We start from the raw sequence: 15,237 nt of genomic DNA on the forward strand, positions 1-15,237 counted from the left end.
TTATTATCTAATAATTTAAAAATATTTTTTATTAATTATAATATAACTTTGGGCATCAGCAAAATAGTAAAAGAAAATATTTACTGCTGCCATAGAGCTGAACCTCAGAAAATGATGTCAGATTATGGTTGATACTTGAAATCTGTCTCTGATTTTTTTTTTTTAAAGAGAGATGGAGTCTCACTCTCGCCTAGAGTGGAGTGCAGTGGTGTGATCATAGCTCACTGCAGCTTCAGTCTCCTAGGCTCAGGTGATCATCTCACCTCAGCCTTCTGAGTAGCTAGGACTATAGGTGTGTGCTAACATGTCCAGCTAATTTTTAAATTTTTTTGTAGAGCTGGTAGTCTCACTATGTGGTCCAGGCTGGTCTCAAACTCCTGGCCTCAAGACTTCCAAGGTGCTAGGACTACAGACATGCGCCTCTGCACCCGGCCTAATGAGTCTTTTAATGGTTATCTGATCATAATAGAATCTCAGATTTGAGAGGACTTATAGTCTCTCATCTAATGCTTGATTCTTCTTTATAGGATTGTTACATAATCATCATCATAAGTAGCCAGTTATTGTGCATCTATTCTTACGTGCCAGATACTGTGATAAGCACTTTATGTACAGCATCACGTTTAATCTTTATAACCACCCTTTGAGTTAGGACAACGGTTCTCAAAGGGTGGTCTATGGACCCTGGAGATCTTCAAGATTCTTTCAAGGGGTCCATGAGGTCAAAATTATTTTTGTAATAATGCTAAGATGTTATTTGCCTTCCTCACTGTGTTGAGGTGGGTGGGGCACAAATCAAGGCAGTTGCGGCAAACTATACTAATAGTCATTATATTGTTCTCCAGCATGCACTTGCAGTTAAAAAGAAAGCCAGCTTACCTTAGAATTTTCCTAATGAAGCAGCAAAAAGTATGAATTTTATTAAGTCTTGAATACATTTCTATTTAATATTCTGTGTGATTAGATAGGAAGTACACACAAAGCATTTCTGCTGCATACTGAAGCACGACAGTTGTCTCAAGGAAAAGCACTTGTGCAATTGAGTTGTGAGCTGAATTGGCCATCTTTTTTTTCTTTTTTTGAGATGGAGTCTCACTCTGTAGCCTAGGCTGGAGTGCAGTGGCAGGATCTCGGCTCACTGCAAGCTCTGCCTTCCGGGTTCACGCCATTCTCCTGCCTCAGCCTCCCACGTAGCTGGGACTACAAGTACCCGCCACCACGCCCGGCTAATTTTTTGTATGTTTAGTAGAGATGGGGTTTCACCGTGTTAGCCAGGATGGTCTTGATCTCCTGACCTTGTGATCCGCCTGCCTCGGCCTCCCAAAGTGCTGGGATTACAGGCGTGAGCCGCCGCTCCCGGCACCCATCTTTTCTGTGAAACACCATGTTTTCTTGAAAAAATGACAAACTATGATTATTCGGACTTGGTTATTTGACATACATTTTCTCAAAAATGAAATGAGCTACTACTTTTAGGAAAGCAACTGACAGTATTTGTTGCTTATGACAAAATTGAAGCATTCTGGTAAAAATTACAATTTTGGAAAACTTTTATATATCCCCATGATCTTGACAGCTTTTAAAGACTTTTCTGCTAAGGTTGGTGGTAATTTTAATGAATGTGATTTTTTTATACACATATTGTATCAAGGTTTGGAAGATTTTCCTAACTTGGTGAACAAGTATTTTCAGATTAGAAATGCACAATGTTAGATCATGCACAGGTAAAAGATTCAAAATGCAAGATAGACCAATGGATTTTAATGTAACAGTACAAAAAGTTCATTGATAAATTTCTACATTTCACATTGAAAATTATCTTTAAGAAACTGCCATTGATAAATTTTAATATAATACCAGAAAAGAATATTTTAGACCAGGCCTAGTGGCTCATGCCTGTAATCCCAGCACTTTGGGAGGCCGAGGCAGGCGGATCACAAGGTCTGGAGTTCGAGACCAGCCTGGCCAATATGGCGAAACCCCGTCTTTACTGAAAATACAAAAATTAGCTGGGCATGGTGGCGAGCACCTGTAATCCCAGCTACTTGGGAGGCTGAGGCAGGGGAATCACTTTAACCTGGGAGGCGATGGTTGCAGTGAGCTGAGATCGTGCCATTGCACTCTAGCCTGGGTGACAAGAGCAAGACTCCGTCTCAAAGAAAAAAAAGAATATTTTAAATTCATAGTCACCCCTTTTCCAACTACATGTCTATGTGAGATCAGATTTCTTCACATACTGCCAAATCAATATATTGCAACAGATTGAATGCAGAAGCAATTGGGAGAATTCAGCTGTCTTCTATGCCAGACATTGAAGAGATTTGTAAATATGTAAAGCAAAGTTACTTTTTCATTACTTTTTCAGAAAATATTGGTATTTTTCAGAAATTATGTTATTTATGTTAAAAAATAATGGGATTACTGTTATTTTATTTTATTTTGAGATGGGGTTTCACTCTTTTCGCCCAGGCTGGAGTGCAATGGTGTGATCTCGACTCACTGCAATCTCCGCCTCCTGGGTTCAAATGATTCTCGTGCCTCAGCCTCCCGAGTAGCTGGGATTACAAGTGCCTGCCACCACGCTTGGCTAATTTTTGTATTTTTAGCAGAGACAGGGTTTCACCATGTTGGCCAGGCTGGTCCTCAACTCCTGACCTCAGGTAATCTGCCTTGCCTTGGCCTGCCAAAGTGCTGGTATTACAGAGGTGAGCCACCGTGCTTGGCTGGATAACTGTTACTTTTTAGAAATTTAGTAAGCATTTTAAATTTTCCTTAGTTAAAACAATTTTAATATAGTGAATACTAATAGCTATAAGCCACATAAAGAAAAGCTCTTGGCCAGGTGCAGTGGCTCATGTCTGTAATCCCAGCACTTTGGAAGGCCAAGGCGGCCAGATCACCTGAGGTCAGGAGTTCAAGACCGGCCTGACCAATATGGAGAAACCCCGTCTCTACTAAAAATACAAAATCAACTGGGCATGGTGGCACATGCCTATAATCCCAGCTACTCAGGAGGCTGAGGCAGAAGTATCACTTGAACCCGGGAGGCGGAGGTTGCGGTGAGCCGAGATCGCGCCGTTGCACTCCAGCCTCGGCAACAAAAGCGAAACTCCACCTCAAAAAAAAAGAAAGAAAAGCTCTTTAGGGTCCTCAATAATTTTTACAATAATTATTAAGAGAATAAAGAGGTCCTGAGATCAAAAAAGTTTGAGAACCACTGAGTTAGGGCAATAGGGCACCATAGTTAAAAGCTTGAGCTCTGGAGTCAGCCTTTCTTTAAATTCAGACTCCATTCCTTGTTAGCTGTGTGCCTCTCGGTAAGTTACTTAAGTTAAGCTTTGGTTTTTTCGTCTGAAAAATAAGGGCAATAATGTGAATTTTCTAATTGTTAAATCAGAAAATTTATATAAAGTGATTAGTACAATGACAGTATATAGTGAGGGTTCAAATACCTGCTAGGGCCGGGCGCGGTGGCTCACGCCTGTAATCCCAGCACTTTCGGAGGCCGAGGCGGGCGGATCACGAGGTCAGGAGATCGAGACCATCCTGGCCAACACGGTGAAACCCCGTCTCTACTAAAATGCAAAAAATTAGCCAGGCGTGGCGGCGGGCGCCTGTAGTCCCAGCTACTTGGGAGGCTGAGGCAAGAGAATGGCGGGAACCCGGGAGGCGGAGCTTGCAGTGAGCCGAGATCGCACCACTGGACTCCAGACTGGGCAACTGAGCAAGGCTCTGTCTCAAAAAAATAAAATAAAATAAAATAAATCTGCTAGGATAATAGTAATTCTCGGCCGGGCACCATGGCTCACACCTGTAATCGCAGCACTTTGGGAGGCCAAGGCAGATGGATCACGAGGTCAAGAGATTGAGGCCATCCTAGCCAACATGGTGAAACCCCATCTCTACTAAAAATAGAAAAATTAGCTGGGCGTGGTGGCGTGCACCTGTAGCCCCAGCTACTCTGGAGGGTGAGGCAGGAGAATCGCTTGAACCCAGGAGGCGGAGGTTGCAATGAGCTGAGATCATGCCACTGCGCTCTAGCCTGGGTGACAAAGCAAGACTCCATCTAAATAAATAAATAAATAAAAATTCTTATCCTCACTTTACAAGTGATGAATGTTTGTGTCTTGGTTTGGAGAACTGGTTTTAAACCTTTATCAGAATTTAAACCCAGTTAGGTGAAACAATCTCAAGGGACAAATGGCTATAGTTCAGTTGACGTTCTGTTAGGGATGTGGTAGAAATTGAGCAATAATGGATCACCATGACCAGAACATTTAGGAGTCTGTCATCTTGGAATTTACTTGCTCCTTTTTGGAAAGATTTGCAACCCTCACAAACCCAAAGGAACAGTTTAATTATGTTCAACAACATGGGATTTTAACTAATCCAAAGAAACTTCCTGCTGATGCGTATGCATTTTACTATGCATTGGAAAGTGCAGTATAAGCACTTCTCAAATAGAAGACAACCTGCATAAATGGAATCCTTAGTAGTGGCCCTTTGCCCAGACTGGGATTTTAAAGCTATAATTAACACTTTAAATTTACACTAGCAAATCAAGCTTTAAAATTAATCGCCCTCCATTTATGGGTATTAGGAAGGTATGTAAACTTGTCTATTGTCCCCCACTTAATTATTTGAAATCACAATCCTTAATTAGGAGATATAGCAAACATTATTAAAAGGCGGTCACATAACACTGGAACTCACTGAATAGCTCTATCCTGATCCCACTTGCTCGAAATAAATGCAGGGAAACTTTATTGTAACTTCTGTTTTTAATGAGCAAGAGTTAACCAGTGCCAGAGCTTCCTCGTCAGGTACTTTTGTAAGCTCAGTACTTGCAAGTAGTAAATTATTAGGTGGTACTGAATAAATTCAAGACAGTACTTTTAATGGTTTAGAGGTGTCTAATCTCTTCCCAGCTGGTTTGTTATGACTTTCAAAGGTCTTGGAAATTTTAGGGAAAACCTTGATCATTAAAATTTAAGGCAAAAAGTAATTTATTTTGTGATATTAATTTTTCAAATATGCGTGTTGTGTTAACATGCACAGATGTCTGTAGGTGGTGAGATTATAGATTTTCTTTTCTGTGCTCTTAATGATATTTTCCAAATTTTATACAGTAAATGTGTATGATTTTTATAATCGGAAAAAGCTTTCTGGCAACACTAGATGGGGCAGAGCAAGGTAGTCATCCATGCAGAGGGGCAGTCTGGCTTGGAATATTGAGGCCTAAGCAGAGTGAGGAGTGGGTTCATGCGTTGGAGGGTAGCCTGGCATGAAGAGTCAGAGCTCAAGTGGATGAGGATGGTAGTCTATGTGTGGGCACCTGGTGGTGGGTTTCAGAAGCCAAGCAGAGCAAGAAGGGCATCCATGTGGGGGAAGGGCCTACACAGGATGTGGAGGGCATCCATACGGGGTGGTGCTTGATGCAGAGTGTCAAAGCCTAAGCAGGGTGAAGAGATGGTCCCACATCAGCAGTCAGAACCCTGGTGAGGTAAGGAGGACATCCACGTGTGCTGAGTAGCCCAGAATAGGGAATTCAAGGTTTAAGTAGAGTGAGGAGGGCATCCACATACGGTAGGGGTTTGTGGCTGCAATGAGAGATTATATGATTATATAGAGGGAGTGATTAAATTAGTCAATGTATTCAGGGTAATGGGAGCCAGGTTTCTCACTGTCAGTAAAGGGAGACACAAATTATGGAAAGGGAGAAACTAAAATGAACCCGGTTAAGATATTGCGTTAAAACTGGAAGCTTCAATGTGAACTTGTGGTTTCCAATATATAGATAGGTAGATATAGAAATATAGATATGAAAAGGTAGATACATACACAGATACATACTCTAACTCTACATTGTGTCAGAAGGAAGTACTGGAAAAATGATGGGAAATGGTCAGGACACAGAATCCAGCTTAGAGAGGTTCCCACTGACCATATCTGGGGCAATTTAAGCATTAAAATAGATAAGGAAAAGAATTGATATAATGCATTGAATAAAACGAAAATTCATGAGTCAGTACTGATATAAATAAATAAATTGAAATTTTAAGGCTGGGCATGGTGGCTCATGCCTGTCATTGCAGCACTTTTGGAGGCTGAGGTGGGCTGATTGCTTGACCCAAGAGTTCAAGACCAGCCTGGCCAACATGGTGAGACCCCATCTCTACAAAAAAAAAAAAAAAAATTAGCTGGGTGTGATGGCACATGCCTGTAGTCCCAGCTACTGGGGGACTGGGCAACAAAGGGAGATACTATCTCTACAAAAAATAAAAGTATTAGTAAATTAACTGGGTGTGGTGGCACACGCCTGTGGTCCAGCTGCTCAGGAGGCTGAGGTGAGAGGATCACTTGAACCCAGGAGGTCAAGGCTGCAGTGAGCCATGATGGTGCCACTGCACTGCAGTCTGGGTGACAGAGCAAGACCCTGTCTCTTAAAAAAAATTTTTTTTGGCTTGGCGTGGTGGCTCACGCCTTTAATCCCAGCACTTTGGGAGGCTGAGATGGGCAGATCACGAGGTCAGGAGTTTGAGACCAGCCTGGCCAATATGGTGAAACCCCATCTCTACTAAAAATACAAAAATTAGCCAGGCATGGTGGCGGGTGCCTGTAGTCCCAGCTACTTGGGAGGCTGAGGCAGAAGAATCACTGGGTGTGGTGGCACACGCCTGTGGTCCAGCTGCTCAGGAGGCTGAGGTGAGAGGATCACTTGAACCCAGGAGGTCAAGGCTGCAGTGAGCCATGATGGTGCCACTGCACTGCAGTCTGGGTGACAGAGCAAGACCCTGTCTCTTAAAAAAAATTTTTTTTGGCTTGGCGTGGTGGCTCACGCCTTTAATCCCAGCACTTTGGGAGGCTGAGATGGGCAGATCACGAGGTCAGGAGTTTGAGATCAGCCTGGCCAATATGGTGAAACCCCATCTCTACTAAAATACAAAATTAGCCAGGCATGGTGGCGGGTGCCTGTAGTTCCAGCTACTTGGGAGGCTAAGGCAGAAGAATCGCTTGAACCCAGGAGGCAGAGGTTGCAGTGAGCCGAGATCGTGCCACTGCACTCCAGCCTGGGCAATGGAGTGAGACTCTGTCTCAAAAAAAAAAAAAAAAAACAAGAAGTCCTTGAATTAGAATTATATATTTTAAAAAATTATAAAGGGACCTTGTTATGTTGTGCAACCTGAAGTGCAGTGCTATTTACAGGTGTGATTGTAACTCGCAGCCTTAAACTCAAGCAATCTACCTGCCTCAGCCTCCCAAGTAGCTGAGACTACAGGTCACCACACCCAGCTAAAATTATTCTTTTTCTTTTTTTAGAGACGAGGTCTCTCTGTGTCGCCTAGGCTCATAGACTCAAGCAATCCTCCTGCCTCAGCCTCCAGAGTAGCTAGAACTATAGGTGCATGCCACTGAGCCTGGCTAAAAATTAGGTAAAAAAATTTTAAATGCAAACATCAGCCAAACTTCAAATATAAATATTATTTTCAACTAACAAGGAAGTTTTAAAGATCTCTCCATATTTGTTTGTTTGTTTGTTTGTGAGATGGAGTTTCACTCTTGTTGCCCAGGCTGGAGTGCAATGACGCAGTCTCAGCTCACCACAACCTCTGCCTCCGGGGTTCAAGCGATTCTCCTGTCTCAGCCTCCTGAGTAGCTGGGATTACAGGAATGCGCCACCATGCCTGGCTAATGTTGTATTTTTAGTAGAGATGGGGTTTCTCTGTGTTGGTCAGACTGGTCTTGGATTCCCTCAGGTGATCCACCCGCCTCAGCCTCCCAAAGTGCTGGGATTACAGACGTGAGCCACCGTGCCTGGCCTGATCTCTCCTTATTTTTTAAAGCATGCTTATTTATAGAAGCATGTAACTACATACTATGAAATTTAAATCTGTATTCAAATTGATTGACCCCCATTAATGTCCCTTAGGGTAGGGTAGGAGGAGTGAGTATAGGGAAGATTTTATCATAATTACTTTATTTAATGTTTTAAAATTTGTCTTCAAATTCAAGTGATCCAAATTGTGTCTCTTAATTGTATGATTTGTGTGCAGATGAACCACTGGACTATCAGAAAACTAAGGCTGCAATAATAACTATTCATGTCTATAAAGCAGTTTTATAACCATTATCTCATTTTGATCCTAATAGTAACATTCATTCATTCAGCAAAAACAAAAAAGTCATTGCCTATCCTAGTATTCTTCTGGAAATATGCATTATTATGATTGTTTCATAGAGGAGATGGAGTAAGACACTGGCTGGCCACTCATAAGTACCAAAGCCTGGATTCCAGCCCAAGTATTGTGACTTGAGTTCTGACTTAAGTCTGCTGTCTCAATTAAGGGTCCTAACTTGCCTGTGATAATGTAATCCCTGAGAACCTGTTTCTTCAACAGCAAAATGAAATTGTTGTACTCTTTTTGTTCAAGCTCCTTTCCAGCTTCAAAATCCTAAAATTCAGCTGGAGTGGTGACTCACGCTTGTAATCCCACCATTTTGGAAGGCCGAGGCTGGAGGATGGCTTGAGCCTAGGAGTTCAAGATCAGCCTGGGCAATATACCAAGACCCCCTCTGTACAAAAAATAAGAAAATTAGCTGGACATGATGGCATGCATCTGTAGACCCAGCTACTCAGGAGTCTGGAGGTGGGAGGATCACTTGAGCCTGGGAAGTGGAGGTTGCAGTGAGCTGTGTTAGCACCATTGCACTGCAGTCTGGGTGACAGAGTGAGACCCTGTCTCAAAAAACAAACAAACAAAAATTCTAAAATTCATCTCGTCGATAACGGTAACAACAACAGAAACAAAATAGGAGTGATGTTAACTAGAAAAAAATGTAACTTAGATGGAAAAAAATTAAAAACTACAAAACTTTCCTGAAATGTTTTTAATGACTTGAATATACAGACTTGCATAAGGGGCTAATTTTCCCATTCTCCTTTTTTTAATCTTCAATTTCAGGTTCATTAATAAATAGAATTAGGTGTGATGCTTCAGTGCTTGTGAAAATAAGTTTGTTCATGAAGGCTAAGTCAGTAACAAATCCGCATCCTCTCTCCTGTTATATACATATTTTGGTGGTTGTTGTTCCAAGGAATCCTTTGTCCTTTTAATTAGGGTAAAGACAGATGGATTTGGAAGACACTTTTCCTTGTTAAATGAAGAGACCCCTGCAGTTTTCTGTAGCTTGAGGCAGTCTTATGGGAAACTGGCATTTACATGTTTTTCCCTTAGGGATGTGGCTGCCTTATTGTTACTGTTAAGTTATACTTGATTGGTCTGAATTGTGCAGCATTAGAAGTGAAATTTTTGTCTTGAAAGCTCTATATAACAGCTCATGAACACTTTTCAAAAGAGAGGAAATTTATAGAGGAGAAGAAAAGACTCACAGCGAGTGTTTAGACAGTGAGACTGACTGTTTTCAAACAAATCTAATTCATTATATGCCTGGTAATGAAGACATATTAATAACAGAGAAAGCAGCCCCATTATCTATGTGCTTCTGTTAACCAGTTTATTTTGTTTATATCAGTGGGCAGGACACCATCTGTTACCAGAAATTTTCTTTTCATCAAGCCTGCCCCGATTAAGAGTCCTCAGTTAAGTAACATCAGCTGCCCTCTTGTTTAATTTCCATAACTCAATTCAGGGGTATGGAGAGAAAAAGGCAGCTATAAGAGGATATTGTAAATTATACCATGCCCTCTGAGGATTTAATTTGGTCATCTCCTTGGCAAGAAAAATTAGTGGGAGGAGCTTATGTATGTTGGAGAAAAAGAGTGAAGAGAAGGGGCAGAACTAATGATAGATGAAATAGCTTTAAGGAAATTGTTTAGTAGGATTAAAAAAAATTTTTTTTGTAGCTTTTGGTCACTTTTGTTTGCTCACATTGTCTTTTCTAAGGTATATTTTAATTATTTAGATACAGGTAGTGATGAGTTCTGTTCCATAATAACCTACTTTCAGGACTAGGAAATATAGCTTACATACATAGTGGTATGTATATGTTCATGTGTTAAAAATACAATGAATATGTAAATGTTACTGTAAATGATGACACTATAACACTGAAAGAATTTTATGTTTTTATTCTATCAAAGGTCCATGACTCCAGCTCAGGCTGACTTGGAGTTTCTTGAGAATGCTAAAAAGTTGTCTATGTATGGAGTTGATCTTCATAAAGCAAAGGTAATGATATCTTTGCCCTTTATTAATATGCATGTGGAAGACATTATATGATACATGTCTGTTATGTGTGTATCACATCTGTGTCGTATAATACTTCTTACCAACATCTGGGGTATTTTAAAACATTCAAAAGAGATAGTAGACTAGGCACAGCAGCTCATGCCTCTAGTCCCAGCTACTCGAGAAGCTGAGGTGGGAAGATCACTTGAGTCTAGGAGATGGAGGGTACAGTGAGCCATGATTGTGCCACTGCACTCCAGCCCTGGCGACAGAGCAAGACCCCGTCTCAAAAAAAAAAAAAAGAGTACTTCTTGTTATCTTTTTAAGTGTATCAGTTAAATCAGTCAACTGTATCAATTGAATTTGCCCCTTAGCAATTCCACCCTCAGAATAAAGTTTCATATCCAAACTACTGTTAAGATCAAAAGATAGCCCCTAGAGAAAAAGAAATTGATTTTCCTAACATGCAGTAACATTTGAAAATAGAGTAGTGGGCAGCAAGGCCTGTTTCACAGCTAGCATCACCTACATCGAATCACCGAAGATGTTCATTCAATATGTAGATCCCTGAGCTTCTCTCAGATGTATGGAATTAATTTGGAGGAGAGGTTCTAGAATCTCCAGATTTAAAGAGCATCCAAATGATTCTAATTCATGCTTGAATCTGAGAACCATTGGCCTAGAGTAGTGGTTCTCAAAGTATGGTGTCTGAGTCAGCAACATTTAACATCACCTAGGAACTTGTTAGAAGTGCACATTTCAGGCCCGATCCCAGGCCTGCTGAGTTAGAATCTCTGGGGGTGGAGCTCAGCAATCCATTTTAACAAGCTCTCCAAGTTATTCTGATACACACTGAATGAACCACAGTGGCTCATTCAAAAACCAGTTGGGTAGGGCCCTGGAAACTTGAGCTTTAATCCTAGTTCTACCTAATACAACCTAACAGAATGAATACTTAAGGAAAGCCTCCTTACTTCTCTTATCTTCAGCTACCAAAGTTGCTGGGGAGGTTCAGTGCCAGTGTGGTGGCTCACACCTGTAATCCCAACAATTTGGGAGGCTGAGGCGGTTGATCGCTCAAGCTTGGGAGTTCAAGACCAGATTGGGGAACATGGTGAAACCCCATCTCCACAGAAAATACAAAAAATTAGGCATGGTGGCACGTGTCTTTGGTGGTCCCACCTACTCAGGAGGCTGAGGTGGGAGGATTGTTTGAGCCCAGGAGGTAGAGGCTGCAGTGAGCCTAGATTGCACCACTGCACTCCAGCCTAGGTGACAGTTGAGACTCTTATCTTAAGAAAAAAAGTTGTTCTGGATTGTTTTGGGCTGGGTACTACAACTTCTATGAATCTCTAACGTATAGGAAGATCCAGTACATCAGGTTAGGTATGTTTCTACAACTGAAATGGCTAGATTTTGCTTCACAATTCCTGCTGGAAACTGGTGTCAATTCAGGTATTGATGGAGTCAGGCAGCATGTTCCTTTCCCAAATATTATAAAGCAAATTGTTTCTCCAAAGTGAAATGTAGTTATACCCAGAAGCTTTAAAAATTTAAGAGGGCGTCTTCTCAGAAATTCTCAGTTACATAGTCACTGAACTGGAACTGTATGTAATTCCTACTTCTCTGTTATAACACGGGTAGGCACTAATATATTTCTCTATACTCATTTTTGGGGAAAGAGTAGTCAAGAAGCATTTAACTTTGTGTTTTGATTACTTAGCTAAACAAACTGTTAGCTGTAGGGACTAACTTAGGTGAAATTTATTTTCTTTGAATTACAGACATAGATGATTAATATTACGTATTTAATTTTTTAAAGTTGTCTTTAATAAAGAGGCATGTAAATATGATTTCATTGTGCCTTAATGTAACTTCTTGACTTAGGGATCATATTGTTAATTTAATGTACTTAACATCAATTTTAATAACCTAAGATTGTCTTGTGCTGAGTTTATACAGGAATAGAGTCAACTCCTACACTTAACATGATTTCTGGAGCTGTTAACACTTTATCATAAAAAACAAGAATTATATTAATAATTGTGAATGTGTATTTGGTAGTATACATAGCTCCAAGCCCTGCTCTCCAGGAAGTCATGACTGCTGATTTAAACATAATAGGTCCATAAATTATAATTGTTAGGCTGACCTTTATTATTCATTGTATGTTTTGCAACTGTTTTTGATTGTTCTCTTCAGATTATCTAGTAATAGTCAACAGTGTATTGAGTACTTTGCTCCAGACTGAAATGCTAACATTTTTCTTTTTCAGGACTTGGAAGGAGTAGATATCATCCTAGGTGTCTGCTCTAGTGGCCTTCTGGTTTACAAAGATAAGCTGAGAATTAACCGCTTCCCTTGGCCCAAAGTGCTGAAGATTTCTTATAAACGTAGCAGCTTTTTCATCAAGATTCGGCCTGGAGAGGTACAGAATTTGTATTTCCTTCCCCCCAAACCAGACACAGACTGTATTTGAAATATCTACATTTCCATTTTCCTTATTAAGTCGTCTGAGAAGTCTTTCTGTAGTTAACTTTTCAAGGGCTGATAATTCTGTTTTCTAAGTTGATTAGTCCTGTGATGCTGCTGCTTTTCTTTACGACTGGTCTTCTGGACATTTCACTTTTTGTATGTAAATATACCATTGCAAAAAAGTTAAAGTTGGACTGATAGATTTGTTCCTTACTCCAAGCAAAACTTAATGGAAAATATTTTAAATTGAGTAGCATGAGATTTTAAAATTATTTATGGGGATAAATTACTCATGTTTGGCACCACCAATCCCTTACCTTATATAATTAAAATTTATTTGTATGCATAGCTTCTTGTGGTTACTGAGAGTGGGTTCTAGGGCCAAGTTCTAGATTTGTAATAGAGTTGGATGTTCAACTTTGTACCAGTTAATTCATTTATTAGTTGGTTTCAGGATATACTAGTGCTGGCCAAATTTAACTTTTGTATAGAAGAGCCGTTATGGAATAGCATAAAATTGTTTAAGTAGGAATTAAAGTTTTTAAAACAGTTCTGGGCCGGGCGCGGTGGCTCAAGCCTGTAATCCCAGCACTTTGGGAGGCCGAGACGGGCGGATCACGAGGTCAGGAGATCGAGACCATCCTGGCTAACACGGTGAAACCCCGTCTCTACTAAAAATACAAAAAAAAACTAGCCGGGCGAGGTGGCGGGCGCCTGTAGTCCCAGCTACTCGGAGGCTGAGGCAGGAGACGTAAACCCGGGAGGCGGAGCTTGCAGTGAGCTGAGATTCGGCCACTGGACTCCAGCCTGGGCGACAGAGTGAGACTCCGTCTCAACAAAAAAAAAAAAAACAGTTCTGGGTTCTGGCTTCTTTTCTGCTACATACTAAACAAAAGACCGTACAAATCTAAGGCTTGGCTTCCTTATCATTTGAGCAGATAATACCTTCTCCATCATAGTTATTTGAAGATCAAATGAGATGACAGCTGTATAAGTTCTATATAGGAAATGATACTAACCTAAGGTGGCTTTTTTGTGTGTTTATCACCATCTGCTGGCGAAAATGGCTCATTATTTCTGCCTGCAAATTCTGAATGTGAAACCTTAAAACTCTTGGATAGGAATTACCATAGAAGCATTTATTTTGTACCATAATTATTTACCTTTGCCTAACAACAGAGCAATCAGTGCCTTCCCTTAAAATTTCAAATTCAAGAGTTATTCAATCAACAAATACTTATTGAGAGCTTTCCTGTGTCGGACACTATTCTAGGGACTAGAAATATAACAGCAAATTAGAATCCCATCCCTCACACATGTTAATATGATAATGGGAAGTCCTTGACTTCTAAAATGTAAAATTCTTATTTAAGAAGGCAATCAGGAACAATAGGATTTTGAGAAACAGTATTGTGGCAGCAGTAGATGATTTAGCAGTGGCATGGTATGGTGAAGAGGGTGAAAATCTGGTTCTGTTATTTCACAGCTGTGAGACTGAGCAAATAACTTACTGACCTCAGTTTCTTCATGTGTAAAATATAGATGATACTATCTAATCATAGTGTCACTGGCAATAGTAGGCACTCAAAATAAATGTCAGTTTCCTTTTCATCTTATAAAATATACTTAAAGTAGAAACAAAGAGGCAAGAGGTCAACAGAACAGTGTTTCTAGTAGCCCTGGCAGAATATGGTTTGCTTCAGTGTAAAAGGAATCTAGATAAATTAATGATCAATCAGAGGAAAAAATAAATATTTAATGATTCAAGAATCTGAGATTCGTTCAAGAGATCTACTGTACAACATGGTAACTAACATTGATAACAATGTATTGTATTCTTGAAAATTGCTAAGAGACTAGATTTTAAGTTTTCTCACCTCGAAAAAAAATTATGTCAGGTAATACATATGTTAATCAGCTCAATTTAGCCATTTCACAATGTATACATATTTCTTGGGGTTTTTTGTTTGTTTGTTTGTTTGAGATGAAGTCTCACTGTGTCACCCAGGCTGGAGTGCAGTGGCACGATCTCAGCTCACTGCAACCTCCACCTCCTGGGTTCAAGTGGTTCTCCTACCTCAGCTTCCTGAGTAGCTGGGATTACAGGTGCGTGCCACCATGCCCGGCTAGTTTTTTTTGTATTTTCAGTAGAGACGAGGTTTCACCATGTTGGTCAGGCTGGTCTTGAACTCCTGACCTTGTAATCTGCCCACCTCAGTCTCCCAAAGTGCTGGGATTACAGGCGTGAGCCACCGCGCCTGGCATGTATACATATTTCAAAACATGTTGTAGATGATAAGTATGTACAATTTTATTTGTCAATTTTAAAACTGGATTTAAAATCTGGCTTGAAATAAAATCTTTAGCTCCTATTACTAATTTCTTTTGCTTAATAATATTGATTGATCGGAGGACTTGGTCAATATCCCATTCCCTGTTCATTGAATAGTGTCCCAAATGCAGACAGTGACTAAGGAAAAGTAGTGTCTGGACAATCAAAAGTAACTTAATTGTGTCTCAGAAAAATGTATAGTGAATGTGTGTGTGTTTTCTGGAAAAAAAAAAAAAAAAA

General features: G+C 40.3%; 1 protein-coding gene across 25 annotated transcripts in view; it reads left to right on the top strand.

Moving 5' to 3' along the window:
* Window positions 1-15,237, top strand: part of EPB41 (erythrocyte membrane protein band 4.1) — a 238,408-nt gene that overhangs the window by 134,425 nt on the left and 88,746 nt on the right. For all 25 annotated transcript variants that reach the window (XM_017872687.1, XM_017872677.1, XM_017872682.1 and 22 more), the window contains exons 8-9: window positions 10,103-10,190; window positions 12,466-12,618. In XM_017872687.1, coding sequence (XP_017728176.1) covers window positions 10,103-10,190; window positions 12,466-12,618 — 241 coding nt within the window. The remainder of the gene's footprint in view (window positions 1-10,102; window positions 10,191-12,465; window positions 12,619-15,237) is intronic.

The sequence above is a fragment of the Rhinopithecus bieti genome, unplaced genomic scaffold, assembly GCF_001698545.2.
Source record: "Rhinopithecus bieti isolate Rb0 unplaced genomic scaffold, ASM169854v2 scaffold_7649, whole genome shotgun sequence".
In the NCBI taxonomy this organism is placed as follows: Eukaryota; Metazoa; Chordata; class Mammalia; order Primates; family Cercopithecidae; genus Rhinopithecus; species Rhinopithecus bieti.